The sequence below is a fragment of the Schistosoma haematobium genome, chromosome ZW (assembly GCF_000699445.3).
Source record: "Schistosoma haematobium chromosome ZW, whole genome shotgun sequence".
Classification (NCBI taxonomy): domain Eukaryota; kingdom Metazoa; phylum Platyhelminthes; class Trematoda; order Strigeidida; family Schistosomatidae; genus Schistosoma; species Schistosoma haematobium.
The window spans coordinates 66418392-66435236 of record NC_067195.1 but is presented as its reverse complement, the minus strand read 5'-3'; the positions used below and the strand labels follow the sequence as shown (position 1 = coordinate 66435236).

The 16845-nt window shown below is 29.7% G+C and overlaps 1 protein-coding gene across 1 annotated transcript in view; it reads left to right on the top strand.

Annotated features, from left to right (window-relative positions):
* MS3_00004193 (uncharacterized protein) overlaps positions 1 to 14775 on the top strand; it is a 46169-nt gene extending 31394 nt beyond the window's left edge. Inside the window, exon 2 of the mRNA XM_012942217.2 lies at positions 13748 to 14775. Within this exon, the coding sequence (XP_012797671.2) occupies positions 13748 to 14348 (601 nt within the window). The 3' untranslated portion in view covers positions 14349 to 14775. The remainder of the gene's footprint in view (positions 1 to 13747) is intronic.
* Positions 14776 to 16845: the final 2070 nt, after the last annotated feature.

Sequence of the window (16845 nt, the reverse complement as noted above, 5' to 3'; positions counted from 1 at the left end):
GTTAAGGCAACGTGACAAAAACTTTAATCTTGTTGTTTCTCTCGATATCCTGCAACGAATTGTCACCAACTTGTTGAGTGACTTGAAAATGTGGACAGGGAGACGGCTTTTCAGAAATTTCATGCAATTGGTTCCCTTTATGAATTTAAATAGAGCAATTCTTAAAATAAATTTTATTCACACATTTCCGTCACCTGATCCTCTTAAATCATCTTAACTTTCCAAACCCTATTTAATTATTATTACGTAATCTACCTTATCATTATTTAATTCCATTAATCCCTACAATTATCACACAATTTATGAACTTCACTAAATTATTACACCACCCACCCTGGATTAACCCCCCTCTTTTGACCTCTGACCTGTTTCTAGCATATATATATAGTTATTATTGTAATCACGTTATTTACACTCATTTATGTCAATTGTTTCACACTATCTCCATGTAAAAATTCTATCACAATTTTGGTTTGTAAACAGCTGACGAGAAACCTCGAAATAATATGAATTCATACTATTCTGCATCAATGTTTGTTCTTGCTCTATTTAAATATATTTTGAACTTAAGCATTGGTTATGATTATGTAATAGGTTATGAAAATGAGTTCAGTTTGTATCATTAAAGCTATTAACAATCTTAATGATAAAATTAATAACACTATTCTTCATGTTTTTTCATTTCTTTTCTGTTCTATAATAAATTACAGCTTATAGTCAACTGAATGTATAAATTAAGTTACATCTAATGATAATCTTTATTTTATTTTATTTTTGGATTTGATGACGTAGTATCAATTTTGATCATTTATTTCATACTGAGAAACAAAAGCTTCCATGGTAAAAGCAGTAGAATTAAATAGAAGAAAACAATCTACCTAAAATATATCGGTGTATAAGAAGAAATTCGTTCTATATTGTAGAAGAATATAATTCATTGCTTCTTCTTCTTCATGTTGTTCTTCTGTGGTTTTATTCATACACACAAACAGTATATTTTTCTATGGATACTGACACAACATTTACTTGGTCCAGCTGTTTACCAGTTTCCATTATTATCAATACTATTATTATTATTATTATTAAACATAAATGACACAAACATATTTAACGTAAAATGCTTTTTATGTTTTTATCTTCCAATATTCTTTTTATATTGTTAGTTGTTGATTCCACTTAGAAAATTTATGGATTTTTTCGGATTGTTTACTTATATAATGTATGTTTTGTTTTTACTATCTTTGTTTTAAGACAATGAAATGAAAAAAAAATTTTTTTATTTTATTTTTGTGACTATGTATTAAGTTAGATTATTTCTAGTTATTTTAACTTAAATTTAAGTTATTCGTAATGCGATGATGATCATACAAAAGCAGTTTAATTCATAATTACCTGTCAGGAATAAACTGACAGTTAGTATAGAACTAGTACAAGTTTTGTCATCAAGCTTTAAATTCATAAATATTGAGTACCATTTTTTCCAGTTGGAAGATGTTTCATGGCGTTACATAGTAATAAATAAATAAAATTTTCTAACTTACGTCACAGTGTTTTTTTGTGGAAAATTTGTTTAATATATTGTTGAAAAGGGTTTGTAAGTCAACAAGTACTTTATTCAAAGATTACTTGCGTGTCTAAGTACAGTAAAAGTTCAATAAAATATCTCTGGAAAATGACTATTGAACAGTAATACAAATATGAAAATCAAAACTAGTTTGGATAAAATACTAAAATTGAAATAAACACTGAAAATAAATGAATTCTGTCAATGATTTTAATAGTAATGTAATAGAAACTATTTGATTGTAGTTATTTTCTATGCATTATTTTTAACATTCACATACATTACCATATACAATAATTTATTATAATTGTTTCGAAAATCTAATTCTTACATTGATCAATGCATCACAAACATTTTTCTAGACTTTCGATGAGACTGGATTGACCTTTAAAAAATTCACTAACTTCCAATGGTCTAATGAGGGTTATAAATTAATTTACGAAGACAGAATCGAGATTTACAGTTTGAAGTCAGGGTTATAAATTAGAGTTAAGATTTTCATCACGAACCGACATTAGTTATAATCCCAAAATACTGCTTAATCATATATATCAATGAATTTTGCGCCAAATTCTAAAATTCTCTATCAGAAATCAGATTGGTTCGCCCACAGATAATAGATTCGACAAACGCTTTAGTAATTACATTATAAACTTTAGAAACGTTACATGAGTGAATGCATACCAGAGATGAAAATATTGTAATATATAATACTGATATTTTTGAACAAAATTTCCGTTTACACACTGACTATAATTTGAATCATTTGCGAAAATATTTAAAAAGTAACATTTAGTTTCTTTCAATGAACATTTATGTAGCAGTTCATATATGTTGAGATGTACCTTCCGAGGAAGATATTTATAACTGTTGGTTGGATTCATTTTAAAGAAAAGCGATTGTAGTGAATGGTTACATTTTTCTTTGCTGACAATCTTAGGTTTAAATGAATACTGATGTCAGCTTTATATAATAGGTGTTAATTTCTATACACACATTCAATTGAATAAAATAGTTATGATATAAATGTTTTTTTAAGTTTAGCCTTAACACATAAGAGATGCTGATTTATTGGTTATATTGAGGTAAACTGGAACTTCTATTCGTTATTTCAATAGGTTACAACTATAATAAACACAGTGGTGGTAGACGACTTGTAATCTCATGCCAGTTATCCAAAAAAATCAATATTCTCAATCACATAGTCTGTCTCTCGTATATAAAGGTGTATAAAAAATAACTAATGAAAGGTTGTGAAACGTTCTCAGTTCTCTCTTCAACTTATATTAAAACAATCAAGATACGCGTTCAATATTTTGGACTATCATCTCTTTTATATGTTTAACATAATGAAAATTAAATACATTTTAAAAAACCAAAACTCTATATAATGGAAATTTCATTAGTTTAAAATCGTTTGAAAATAATAACTCTGGTAGACATTTGATTACCCATGAAACCTGCCTACTTCCACAGAAGACGATGAATAACAACTTAAAGTCGATATTGATAGATATTCTTTTGTTTAAAAACACGACAATAATATCTAAACATCAATTTTAAGATTTACACATAGTTTTCTTCGGGCTAGTCGTTCTATTCAGTTTCATATAATTTTTATCCAAAAGGTTTAAACAAATAAACTAAATGGTTACTGTGTCATTTGAAAAGAACCAATATCTATTTATTGGTATTGATGTAAACTAGTGTTTTCTGTATAGTGTTTTGAGTTATTCTTCCCTTGTTATAGATCTTTTAATGGTGTAATTGGATTGTTATATATTTTTAGTGAGATATTACGACTAAAAATGCTGATATATATTGTTTTGTATTCCTCGTTCGAACCCATCGATGACAGTGTTTAGATATTGGCTAAGAAAGAAACTGTTTTGTGTGATCGAAACTATATGCCTTGTTAGATTAATCAAAGTTATAGGTACATATTGATGCAATATAATGAGAGGAATTAAAATCCCCACATCTGCAAATTCAAGGTAAGCTAAAGAATATAAGACACTCTTAGAGGATCGAAATGTTTTTTTAAGAGATATTAAAAGTCAGTATTTCGAAATTTCATTACATAATCTCTGGCGAGACCATAATATATAGCCGAACCAACGAAATTAGGGAAAGCACGTTTTGAATTTTGGAGCAAGGTTCATTCATTCATATGGTCAAACCATCCAGCTCAGAGAACAAAACTTCACCAAATTCATATGGTCAAATAATATCTGGATATTATAGTTGATGTCAGCCCGTGATGAAAACCCTTACTTTGATTCCTGATCCTAACTTCTAAGAGTTAAGTTTAATCCTATTTCTTCACATTAATTTATAATCCACTTTAACTCTAGCAAATAAGTAGGTTTTTAAAAATCACTCAAAGGTCGTTCATAAATTATACTCCCACCAAACCTCTTTTAAGTTCAAAGTTTATGAAAAGTGATTTTTCTAAAAACTATAAAATTCTCCGATATAGTTTTGGTTACTGGTGATACAATCTGTCAGGGCACACCAATTCTCCCATGAGTACAAGAATAACTTGATAACAAATGAAAAATTAAACAAAAAGAAGGTTCAAGTTTCCCTGTTGACTACGTCTGAACACCTCATATATAAGTAGGCAATTAAGTTTTAACAAACTTTTCAGTAACTGATAAAACAAACAATTTGTAATGGTACGGAATTTTACAATTAATGTTTTCATACACAAATTACATTTAAAAAATTCGATTCTTTAGTTAATTTCGATAATAAGAAGACGAAGACTATCAGAACTATGTGATATATTAGCGCAATACATTTCGAGCAATCTGATCACATATATAACCTAAAAGACATGAAAACGATTGTGTCACATCCCACTGTGTTTACCAAATTAAATGTGTGTGTGGTCACATATACATACGAAGGAGAAATCGTGATCTCAAAATTAGGGTGTGTGAACATGTACCAAAATGGTTGTAGAAACAAATACAAACGAATACAACCCAATAAGAGTGGAGGATAAACATCCATCATCCTCTGTTGCTAAACACAGTTGAAATAGGTCATAAGATTGATTTTAACTCGGCTTTTGTGGTGTTTTATAAAAGTGCAAAAGGGCGTATACTAAGGTTTATCAAAGCCTTAGCCAAACGAAAATTTAAACCCCCTTTGTATATTCAAAAACAGTTTGTTCTCATATTAAACCTACCCTGGTAATATTGACTTATTATCCAGAGTGATTAGGTTACGAATTGTGTTCACATTATTATTATTATTATTATTATTATTATTATTATTACTCTTATTATTAACCTTGTCTCATCTTACTCCATTTCCAGCTTATTTGACCTTTTATTTTTATATATAAATGCTCTTAACAAGTATATGTGTGATCAGATTGTTCGAAATGTATTGCGCTAATATATCACACAGTTCTGATAATCTTCGTCTACTTATTACATGATGGAAATTTATCAAAGGGACTAATTGCTTTAAATATTATAACTCTTAATTTTTTTTATTAAAAATACACCGTTTACTTCATCTGTCAGTCAAAATAAATAACATTTGTATTGGAAAACAAGTTCCCATCTTTTCTTAAATTGACATTTCTTTTCGATATATTTTATTGAATTTAATCGACTGTACTGTTTTTTCTTAACTGTAGAAAAGAAAGATACTTAAAAACAAATAACTGCCCCCCTCTACAATTGTGTATACTCAATAGTGGCTTGTGTCACATTTACATATTGAGAAAATAATTCGTTTCAGGTTGCTGAACAAAGTTTATTATCGAAAAGTAAATAAGAAGTTTAATAGAAAACTATAAATTTAGTCATGTAAATGGTTAGCTTAAAGTAAGAAATATTGTTAGCAAAAAATTAGTTTACTATTCGCCATGTAAATTATTTTTTAGCTTGTTGCTAAACTAAAAAATATATCTCGTTACTTTCATTTACTTATATTTGATATATTTTGCATAACGTAATGATGAATATTTTTCTCAGTGAAAGACAACAAAACTTAAGATCGTTGACAAAGAGTTTGAATACATAATGTATTGAACGCTATGCCATGAATCTGCTTATGTTGCACCTTTGGTATAGCCTTGTATATAAGCGATGAATTGAGATAGAATCTTCGGTATCATTCACAGTGGAATAGGGCATTCAGTTAATATATTTCATTTCCCTATTCTTTGTATGTGACATTTTGTCAAATTAATATACGGAAAGTCAAATGAATGTAAGAAATATAGTTTTAAGTAAGATAAGTCTTATTATAATAGCTCATATACGAAATAAGATTCGGTTCCACAAGTTTGCAATAATGTTTTAGCGTAATGAATAACATTAAATAAACAAATCCATAGTTCATATGAATGATCAACATAGATAATCTTACCATTCGTCATCAGAAGTTTTTATTTCTTAGTATAAAAAATATAAATATCTGCAATTCGGGAAAAATTATTATAAACGTTCTCTCTATTTTTTCACAATCTCCAGTCAGCGAGTGTATAAATGAGAAATAGTGGAAAAGTCGGACAACATAAAATAAAGAGCCCGTGTCTAATTTAATGGTCCTAAATCTGACTCCAGCTAGACCATTTCTGATTGCTACCGAAGCATACATTCTGACGGACCTCGCACATAATCATCGATTTAATTCATGTCAGTGAATAGCGGAATTAAATAAACCAAATACGAGAATGAGGTTTGAATACGTATATTTTATACAATCGTTGATCGGAGAGTGGAGCACAACAAAATGACACTCAGTCGGGAAGGCAATTGAGCCAACTCGATTTATTCAAGCGTTAATCGATATTTATAGTCAGATGAAAATAAGTTATAGACATGTGATGAGTAAGATAAGAAGTGCACACACGCTTAAATAAAGTTAGATGGGTTAACAAGCGAATAATTAACAAAATCGGAATGTGAGTCAAGAAGAATGAATAAACTGGCCTGTCCGGAAGCTAAAATATTGATGTGGGCTTAATATAGTAACAGACACTACATTAAGAATAGTCAACTGATTAGATAGATCGTTCAACTTTTTAAATACCCAGTGCAAAATCATTTAACAAACTGTTTATACTATTCACCAAACTATAATTAACAAATCATCCTATAAAAGTCTACAGTGAAATTGTTCTTCTATACATTTTTGCCAATTCTGAGCATGAGCTGAAATTATTATTGTACGAAATAAGTAAACGGTACTTTAGTTGTGATTGTAAACGCCTAAAAATCGGTATTTTTAAGGCATATTTGTAAAGAAAAAAGATAAATGAAATATGTAAATTTTGTAGTTAACTGTGAATTCATTTGTTCGATTTAGCGTGAACAAAAACACGTTGAACGAGATAATGCATTTAATTATAATAACTGACAGATATTGATTTATTTAATCAGAACTAATAAGTAAACTAGAAAAGATTCGCCTATTCCTTATTATGTCAGTAAAGTCTACTGAACAAAAAATTTTTTAAAAAAAACACAGGAGAAATGTTTGTTTACGTGACAACAGAGATGACAGAATCCACACATGTAAATATCTGCGTTCCTGCATACAACGTATCTATTTCCTTGTGTACAACCAGTTTCCATGTAGGAATTTTCATATTAGGTTAGTAAATGATTTCAAATTAAATTTTAAAACACATTCCCGAAGTTTCTTTGTTTTAAATTGAATTTTTATAAATCTACTTAGAAATTCGCATCATTCAAATGCATAAATACAAATTATTTTTTGTATAGAAAAAGTAGATAGCAACATTATGTTCATAGAAATTTTGGTTAACAACCAAATCAACATTCTTACCATGCCAAATATGGATGTTTTTTTTCAGACTCAGAAATGAACAAAAATGCGTTTATGAAATATCGATTGGTTTTCTAATGATACTTGTTAGTTTCTGTCTTTTTAACAAAATATTACAGTTTTGATTTGACCAGTATATTACTTAGTGTATTAATAAAATGGGGGAAGTGTTATTTTCTTCCATAAACATCAGTATTATATGAAATATAAAACATTTTAGTTGAATTTATAGTTATTTAGATTATCATGTTTTTGATAATAATAATTAACACTAAACTTGTCTTGATAAACGTTTGTGTATTTTGTGCTGTTTGTCTTCATATTATCATTATGACGTACATATCTTAACTAAGAATGACCAAAAGCTAGTTAAAATATCAACCACATAATTACATATCAAATTAAAATTCATATCCGTTACACAATTGAGTGATTATTTGGACTAATTAGCTAACAAAATAACGCATTGAACGTTTGAAATGAATTCAGGAGTGAACATCGAATATTAGATAGTTAGAATCACATATAGGACAAATTGCAGTTTCTGGATTCCACTGCAAGCCATATTCCATTTATTCTATATGATTCATATTAATTAACCTTCATTAACTCTTTTTTCATTTTAACAAACTATGGTGAGAGCAAATTCTTACATTCTGTTTGATCTGAAATCTCACGTTCTTTTTTTCACTCTCACCTACATGATCGATGTACAAGTTATATAAAGTTTGGTACTAATTCTTTTACTTTTAAGAACTTTTAAATGTAAGATTTCAGTGAGATTAAATTTATTTTATATTAAGAGATATTTTAAGACAGAGACAACTAAATAGTCGCATTGTTCCCCTCACAGATATAATAACTGTATAATGTTAAAATATTTTTTTAGTATTTTCCAATGAAATGCATCTATCAATTTAGAAACACCACACTTTGCTATGTAACAGAAGTGTTAGATATTTTCCAGCGTCCAACTCCGAATTATGTGAGTAAAAATTGTTTCTAGACTTGTTTGTCAGATGTACTATTTCTACTTATTTATAATTAATGTTCTAAAAACAGGATGTGGCATTATCACGAATAAAAGAATCAAGTGTCTATTGTTTGTCTTATGACTTCTTAACTTATTTAAAACAGACTATATTAAACACCTTAAGGTATTTTTATACAGAAATTGGTTCGTTTTACATACCAGAATTATAACCTTAGGCTAATTCATGATACTTATTTAGGTAGCAATCGTTTCAAATCAGTAATTTATATTAACAGTTAAAAAGAACAGGTAAGATCAACCAGGGATAAAAGAATGACAGTATCAAAAATATTAATCAATCAAATAAACTTTAACAAGTTTTATACTTGATGTTAATGATTTCTAAATGATTTTCCATTTAGCTCGTTCATTAGATTTGGCATCTATTGTCACTTATGTGTGGATATGTATTATTAGTGAATATAACAATAATCACTTTCATTTATATCAGGGAATCTTTATTAACGAATAAGCGAAAATAGTTTTTGTGACTTTGACTATTTCCAATGTGTAGATTTATGTGTACATTAAACTGTTTTCTTTTAGTATCATATAGCTCAACTTGTAAAAAGGATAGAGAGAAAAAAATGATAACGCATTTACAAAATTAACTAGCTAAAAACATGATAGTTTTTGTACTTCATAACATTTATTGTCGATAATCTACCTGGTTAAATGCTAATTAACCAGGTAAGACTGTAGTGAACGATAACATAATTGGGTACAATCGTATGTGTTATAGAACATCTTAGTAAAATCTGAGAGTTATACAGTAAATACTTCATTTGCAAAATCTCAATCAATCATCTCAAACTTTTTTGTTCTTTCGATTCCACACCAATTATTCTTTGTTCTCGTTCTCTTTTCTTTGATCTTCTTAACCTTTTACCTCCAACCATTTCACTTTCGATTGATGATACATACTGCTTATATCTATTGAGATCAGCAGTATACACTACAAGACTACATTCTAAATTTTCTTATAAACAAAATTACTTTACATATGGTGAATTTAAAAATCAGAACCTGTTTCCAAATTTATTTATTAATAACTTTTAATTTACGCTTTATACTCGCTGTATTTATTCTACTTCTGAAATTATTGCCTACACAGTTTAATGTTGCATAAATTATGATTATATTTTTCATATGACATTATCTGTGATATGTGAAGTTGTAGTAAATGCAAATTTTGAAAGTACTAGAATTTAACAAAATGTTTCATTTTAGTTCTTCACTTAAATTATAGGTATTACGTACATTATTGGTAGTTCGCATTAGTTTATTCAATCAAAAGTACACTACTTAGGAGTCCCATACTAAGACGAAACGGTCGTCCAGTGCTTCGAGGTTTTCAATGGTGGTATAACATTGATCGATTCATGACCTCAATTAAAAATACACATATTTGTAAAAAGCTCATAAAATTGAGTCATTATACTTATTGTATTTCCTGACAGAATAAATGATAAATTTTAAAGGGAATATTATCAAAAATTGAAGACTCAGACTTTTCAGTTTTAATTATGAACTTAACCAGAGTCTTCAGTACCGACAAGCTTAATATGGCTGGTTTTGTACTAAATACAATTAGTTATGTGTAGTTCACGAAAACCTTTTTTAAGGGCACAGTAACCAACACCTACAGTAACTTAGTGTATTTAAATGTCTTCGTTTTTTATTCGTTCTTTTTTCTAAATTTTATGAGCCTAATGCATTTTTGAGTTTGATAAAATATGTTAGGTATTCATAAGTATATATTTCAAACGTCATCTTAAAAATTAAATGGTAATCAAGCTTTATCTGCCTGCTCTAATGGTGTTTTCAAACTACTAATACATAACGCAATTTGTTTATTACGAATGTGTATTCAGGCAATTAAGTTATCATTTTACTTAAGAAATAACAACCATTAACTTCAGCGATTTTTCAGAGCTTTTTATTTGGTATATCATATTGAATCCATGTAAATAATATTAATAGCTTTTGTCAATCTAGAATAGCATTTCTAATTCATTTTTTTTGTTTTAACAATTAGGGTCAAGGAAAATGATGATTAATAGAAAATTAGAGGAAATCAAAACCGGGAATATTTTGTTTATTGCAAACGTTAAACAGTTGCGTAATAAAATTTACATTGATCAATAACTAATTCACCTTTATTGAAATATAAGGTGTAAATTAATAGGATGCTTTCATGTTACTTTGATCGATATTAAACATTTCAAATATAGCATAATGACGACTGAATATGTGTTCAGTATCACTTAATTTACTTGCAGTATGAAAAGATATCATATCTTGATCTGTTACCAAATTGTAAAACGGTTCCTTCATACATTTTTGTAGAAATTAAAGAATACTTTATCCAAAACAAAAATGAAATCATTATATCTTAAACTATATTAAATGTCACAAGTTGAAATCATGAGCTAATTGAAGCTAGACCACCATGGAAAACCTGGAAGGACTGGACGGCCGTTTCGTCCTAGTATGAGACTCCTCAGCAGTGAGCATCCACAAACCCGCACCCCGCAAGATTCGAACCCAGGACCTACTGGCTTCGCGCGCGAGCACTTAACCATTAGACCACTGAGCCGGCATCCGACGGTGTTAATGTCTAACTTCAACCAATCCATGAAGTTGCGCCACCGTATACCATTGTCTTCAGTGAGCTGATATCTCACAACAGACCTGGTTGAACTCCACTGGTCACTACTTCTCACTAGAACTCCAGGAGTGTCTCCTGAAGTCAGTCACTAGTGAGCAGGTGATTATTATTATCAGAATGGGTTTTGTGGAGATTTTTAGAAATTTCACAAGTTGAAATCATGAGCCAATTGAAGCTAGACCACCATAGAAAACCTGGAAGCACTGGACGGCCGTTTCGTCCTAGTATGGGACTCCCCCACAAAACCCATTCTGATTATATTAAATGTGTTCTCAAAGCATTTTGTAATAAGATAGATTTTCTGGATAGAAAGTTTTGTAAAAACAAATAGCATTTTAATTCAGAAGTTGTTCTTGTCTGTAATTTCGTTTCCGAAAGACTATAATCATATTAATATACAATGTACTTTTTTCCGAAGATATCTGCATTATGTTTGTTAATATGTACACTTATAATTTGAGCGGCATCTGTGAAGATTAATAGGTGAAACAATAGATTAACTGAAACTATAGGATATATAGATGAATGATTGTCAAAAACATGACTGCAGAACAAAAAGCTGTTATGTAATCTTTTCAAGTAGATAAGTAGAAGTCATTATAAATGAGAATAGAAAATAGTCAAAATGGTATAATAATGGTAAAATAATTAAGTAGCAATGATAGATGGAAAAAATAATAAAATAAGTCATTAAGAAAAATGCATAATTGTGAAGGACACTAGGATCATTGAATAAAAAAACAAGAAAAATCAACTACTTTTCTGCCCTAGATTTGGGTTTATCTTCATTAATACAATACAAATATTTGTACGTACATTACTTTATTTAGAGACAAGTTAATATTAGTAAGAGATAATGGCAAAGTATATAATATGTTCTAGAAAATGTGGTTTATCACATGATCGAGTACTACCGAGTTGATTGTTTGAAATTGTTTATGAGATTAAATAAAAATATTTATTCTACATCTTAGCGGTTATTATGAATTTAAACAGATTATTCACACTTAGAAATAATGTGGAAGGTTATAAATAAATAATATATTTGTAATATCCCAACGAGTAAAAAAATTGGATTTTCGGAAGTTTCGTGACTCAGTGTAAGTGACTTCTTCAGGGAATAAATAACCAAATTAAATTAGCCCGTTTAAATAATACAAAGGAATAAAGCAAGAATATTAGTTGCGATCGATCAAAAACACGTCTGACCAAGTCAATGTCATGTCATTCTGCTCAAGGTGTATATTTGCATATTTGTGTGGTGCTAAGTTATGAAATAAATGTGACATTTGTGGTGAGAGAGGATAGAGTTTTATTTGTTTGTGCAATAATAGCGTGAAATGTGAATAGAATCAGACATGGTAGCTTGGATAGTTAGTCCAAGTTGGATGGATAGTGAGGCCTTCTTTTCTATTGAGGGCAGTAGGAATAAGCATTGTATGGAAAGCTTCTTTCTTTGTAGTTGGAAAAGCCTTTTTGTATTATTTTGATGTTTTTTTGCATTGATTTGATGGTTGTTGGAAATGGCGTGAACTCCTATTGCCGATTTAATTTGGAGTCTTTCCAGATCTTCGGGATTATAAATCATATAAATCACCTTGACCGGAATGACATGACATTGACTTGGTCAGACGTGTTTTTGATCGATCGCAACTAATATTCTTGCTTTATTCCTTTGTATTATTTAAACGGGCTAATTTAATTTGGTTATTTATTCCCTGAAGAAGTCACTTACACTGAGTCACGAAACTTCCGAAAATCCAATTTTTTTACTCGTTGGGATATTACAAATATAACAATCTACCCAATGCTCAATTTATTCGAAATTATCAAATCAAACCTTGGTATTGATACCCATAATTCGGAAGATTATTTTAAAACATAAAATCCAAATTGAATGGATTAATGATTAAATTTGTATTTCAGTATTTAAGTAGGTTATACTTTGACTATACGAAATTACTAACGGATAGGTTCAATATCTCTGTCAACATTCTTCAAAAGCTAACCTGAAAACTATTTCAGAACTCTGGCATTGAAAACAATTTTCTTTCGGGTATTTCGTGAAAACAAACTGTAATTTTTATCTACATAATTGATATAAATAAAAGGAATGAGAGTATGAAATTCATGTATAGATTTCGCCCAAAAAAAAAAACAAAGGGATCTGCATTAAAATATTCCGGTTGTTGGTTCAGCATAATAAACCGATTGATGTTAGACCACCGTTGGAAACTTGAAGGCACTGGACGGCCGATTCGTCCTATTTTGGGACTCATCAGCAGTGCGCATCCACGATCCCACTCACATGATTCGAACTCAGGGCCTTCAGTCTTGCGCGCACGCTTAACCTACTGGACCAATGGTGTTAGTGTCTAGCACCAACCAATCCACAAATCATCAATCGGTTCATGATCTCAATCAAATTTGTTTTTGTGTTTGCCCGTGATTTTGTCATCTTAAAGTTTATTGTACATTGCTCATCATTTTGTCAATAAATGCTTCAAGCCGTTTATGTATTATTTATAATAATCACATGCTTAATTATCGCGGTCTAATATACCTACATTATTTGTATTGTAGTTTTATTACTTTTGTTAACCTAGGGATTTATTTTTAAAATACAAGCATGTCATACGTTTTAATTTTTATTCAATTTTAGGGATTCCTGGTCTCGTGAAGCTCAGCTTGCGTATGATGTTATTTTAATAGTAGCAATATATGTTTTACCACTGATAGTTGTATGTTTAAGTCAACATGTCGTCACAGTTCATTTGAAACAGTCACAAAGGCTATTAATGCTTTCTGGATATCGTAATACAACAGCATGGACAAGAAGACGTCAGCGTCTCACAAGACTATGTGTGTTAATGGCAGCACTGTTTGTTTTATCTTGGTCACCAAACCATGTATGTAATCTGTTGACAAAAACATTTCATATTAACTATCCAGTAACTGAAATTTTACTTGATTATTCAATGTGTTTAGCTATGTCAAATGCTGTAACAGGTCCGTTATTATTAATTGCCACATGCTCAAACTATCATCGTTATATATTTCGCTTCTTCTATCGATCATCAATGACAAGCCACTCTACTACAAGTTATTCAATGCCAGCTAATTCTATACATTCATCAACTGGAATAGGTTTACCAATCGAAACATTTCCAACTATTCATAATCGTGTGCGCAAACAGAAACTAAAAATCACTGCGGATTCATGTACATTAGAAATGGTTGGAAATGAATGTGACTCTAATTAACCATTGATAGCAAAATCAAAATTTTTTTATTGTGAATATTTTTACTGTTTGTGATCAAGATGTCTGCTTTTGTCATTATAGACGTCAGTGAACAAACGGTAGTGATACAAACAAAAAACAATGAAGTGAAAAATATATCTGAAAGCATATTCATTGTTATGTTAAAATAATTCTTTCAATTTTTTTCATTAACGAACTTTTGTGTCGTATTCGATGTCGTTTTTTGATATACCGTCATGGATATATAACAGATAATAAATACATATATTTTCACAATGGATAATGTGTTTTGCTGTTATTATGAACACCTCTTGCTAGTTGAATTACAAAATCAATATTACCAAATTTTTCAAAGCAAGCTGAAGTTACAAATTACGCATTATTTACTTAGCTACTGAGTCCAGAAAGCCACTGACTTACACATTAGGGTAAAGTTTAATTCATTTATAACGGTCGTTCGAATGCTTCGTTGACGTTTAAGACCATAATCAATCTTTTCCTTTTCCTTTTCGAAGCGAATGACACTGGGTTCAAATCCTGGAGTGTACATAAACTTTAGGATGAAGAAACACCTTGCTGATGAGTCCTGAATAGGCTGAAACGTTTATTTTGGATTTCTTTCCTTAAAACCACCCATCACTGCTTATGAAGTATGTACACTGCTTTTTAGGGTTCCATAATAACAATAATTTCTTCTCATCATTATTACAAATATCGCTGCAGATAAGATGATGGTTGGAGGTAGTCAACAGGAAACCCTGGACCAGGGTTTCGTGCTACCTGGCACTCGTCAGCAAGGTGTACCTGTTATCTTGAGGGAATTGATGCTATGCTCAGTATGTGATTTGTTATATATATATATATATATATATATATATATATATATATATATATATATATATATATATATATATGTGCTTTCATCCTAATTATTAATCAAAATAAGTGTACAATCAATATATAAATGAGTATATTTACGACTAGGGTCGTCGTCGCTGTGTTTTGGGGTTAATAAATCTTTACTTATACCAATCTTCTGTCCTTACTTTCGCGTTTTAGAAATTGCAGAGGTCCCTCGTTCCTAGCACAAGTGATAAGCGTTTCCGACAAAACAATCAGCGACGACCAGATATAATAAGTAACATTCAGACGACAAGTTTTAACACTGACGGATTCGACTCTTGAACTCGGGTCCAGGGTTTCCTGTTGACTACCTCAAACCGCCTTCTTATCTCAACATAGTGCACACAATGTCGAGTCACCTAGACTAGTGGCCCCATGGCAACTTGGTCGATAACATTCGATCTGCACCAAGAAGGACTTGACACACATGGCATTGATCATCACCCAGTGATCAAGCAAATGTGAAATATCGCCTCAGTTAGAAATTTCCAATATCGTTGTACAATAATGAAATAAATTTCTCTTTAACATAGATTAATATTGTAATTATTTGTAAAAATATGTTTTAGAAATTTTTTCAATAATTCCTATTTTACACTCATCTTTCATTGAGAAAATTTACCATCATTTCAGTTGCTTCAACAATATTATTTACCTCCATCAAATATTAAATGAGTAAATTCTAGTATATTCGTCTCTCACTTTTTTTAAAGAGTAGATAGGGAAGAAAATATGCTGACGAGTGCATTATCTCTGTTGGGGATCTTAAATGTATAACATCATGATAAATTGTAATCTTTCATAATAATTCGTGAGTACGAACAACCAGGATCCAAAATTATTTACTTTAAATAAATCTCTAAAAGTAACGTTTATTGCAAGATTTGCACAGTTCAATGATAGATGATTAACACTAATGAGCAGATTGTCATAAGCAGCGGAACAAAAGCCCATAGAATAATTGAATTTATATTATTCTGCCTCAATAACTATTCAAGTTCTTTTTAGATATACGAATAGGAAAAATTTTTGAAAATTTATTGTTTTAATATTTAAATAAACATTAACTTCCAGTGTATTTATCAATTATAGTTTTATAAGGAGAGCTCACTTAGGATTGTTCTTACATGAAAGCACTGACTCATAACTAGAAAAAAAAACTAACGATTAATTTCTTGTCCAAAGGAAACTGGCATAAACAACTTACGTTAACGATTAAAAAAAAATACATTCGACTATAAAAACGGAATATCAGTTAAATGTTAGACATTTCCTTTATGGATTGAAATGTATTTTTCATAAATCTTGCTTGGTGATTATTCAAAATAATCGATATGAAAATATAAATAACTCGATGTAAGAAATCTGTCTTGTACACAAAATAAAAACTGGTTGAATCGTACATCTTAAAAATTCTTCATGGCTTTCGAATCTATTCATATACTGTAAACATTGAACATAATTTACAGGAGGTTGTTATATTCATCTAATAAACACTAATTCAAAGATAATAACGTTTATAAACTTAAATATAAAGATATTTTACATGATATTCATAGTGTGAATTAAAAGAAAACGATATATTATTAAACAG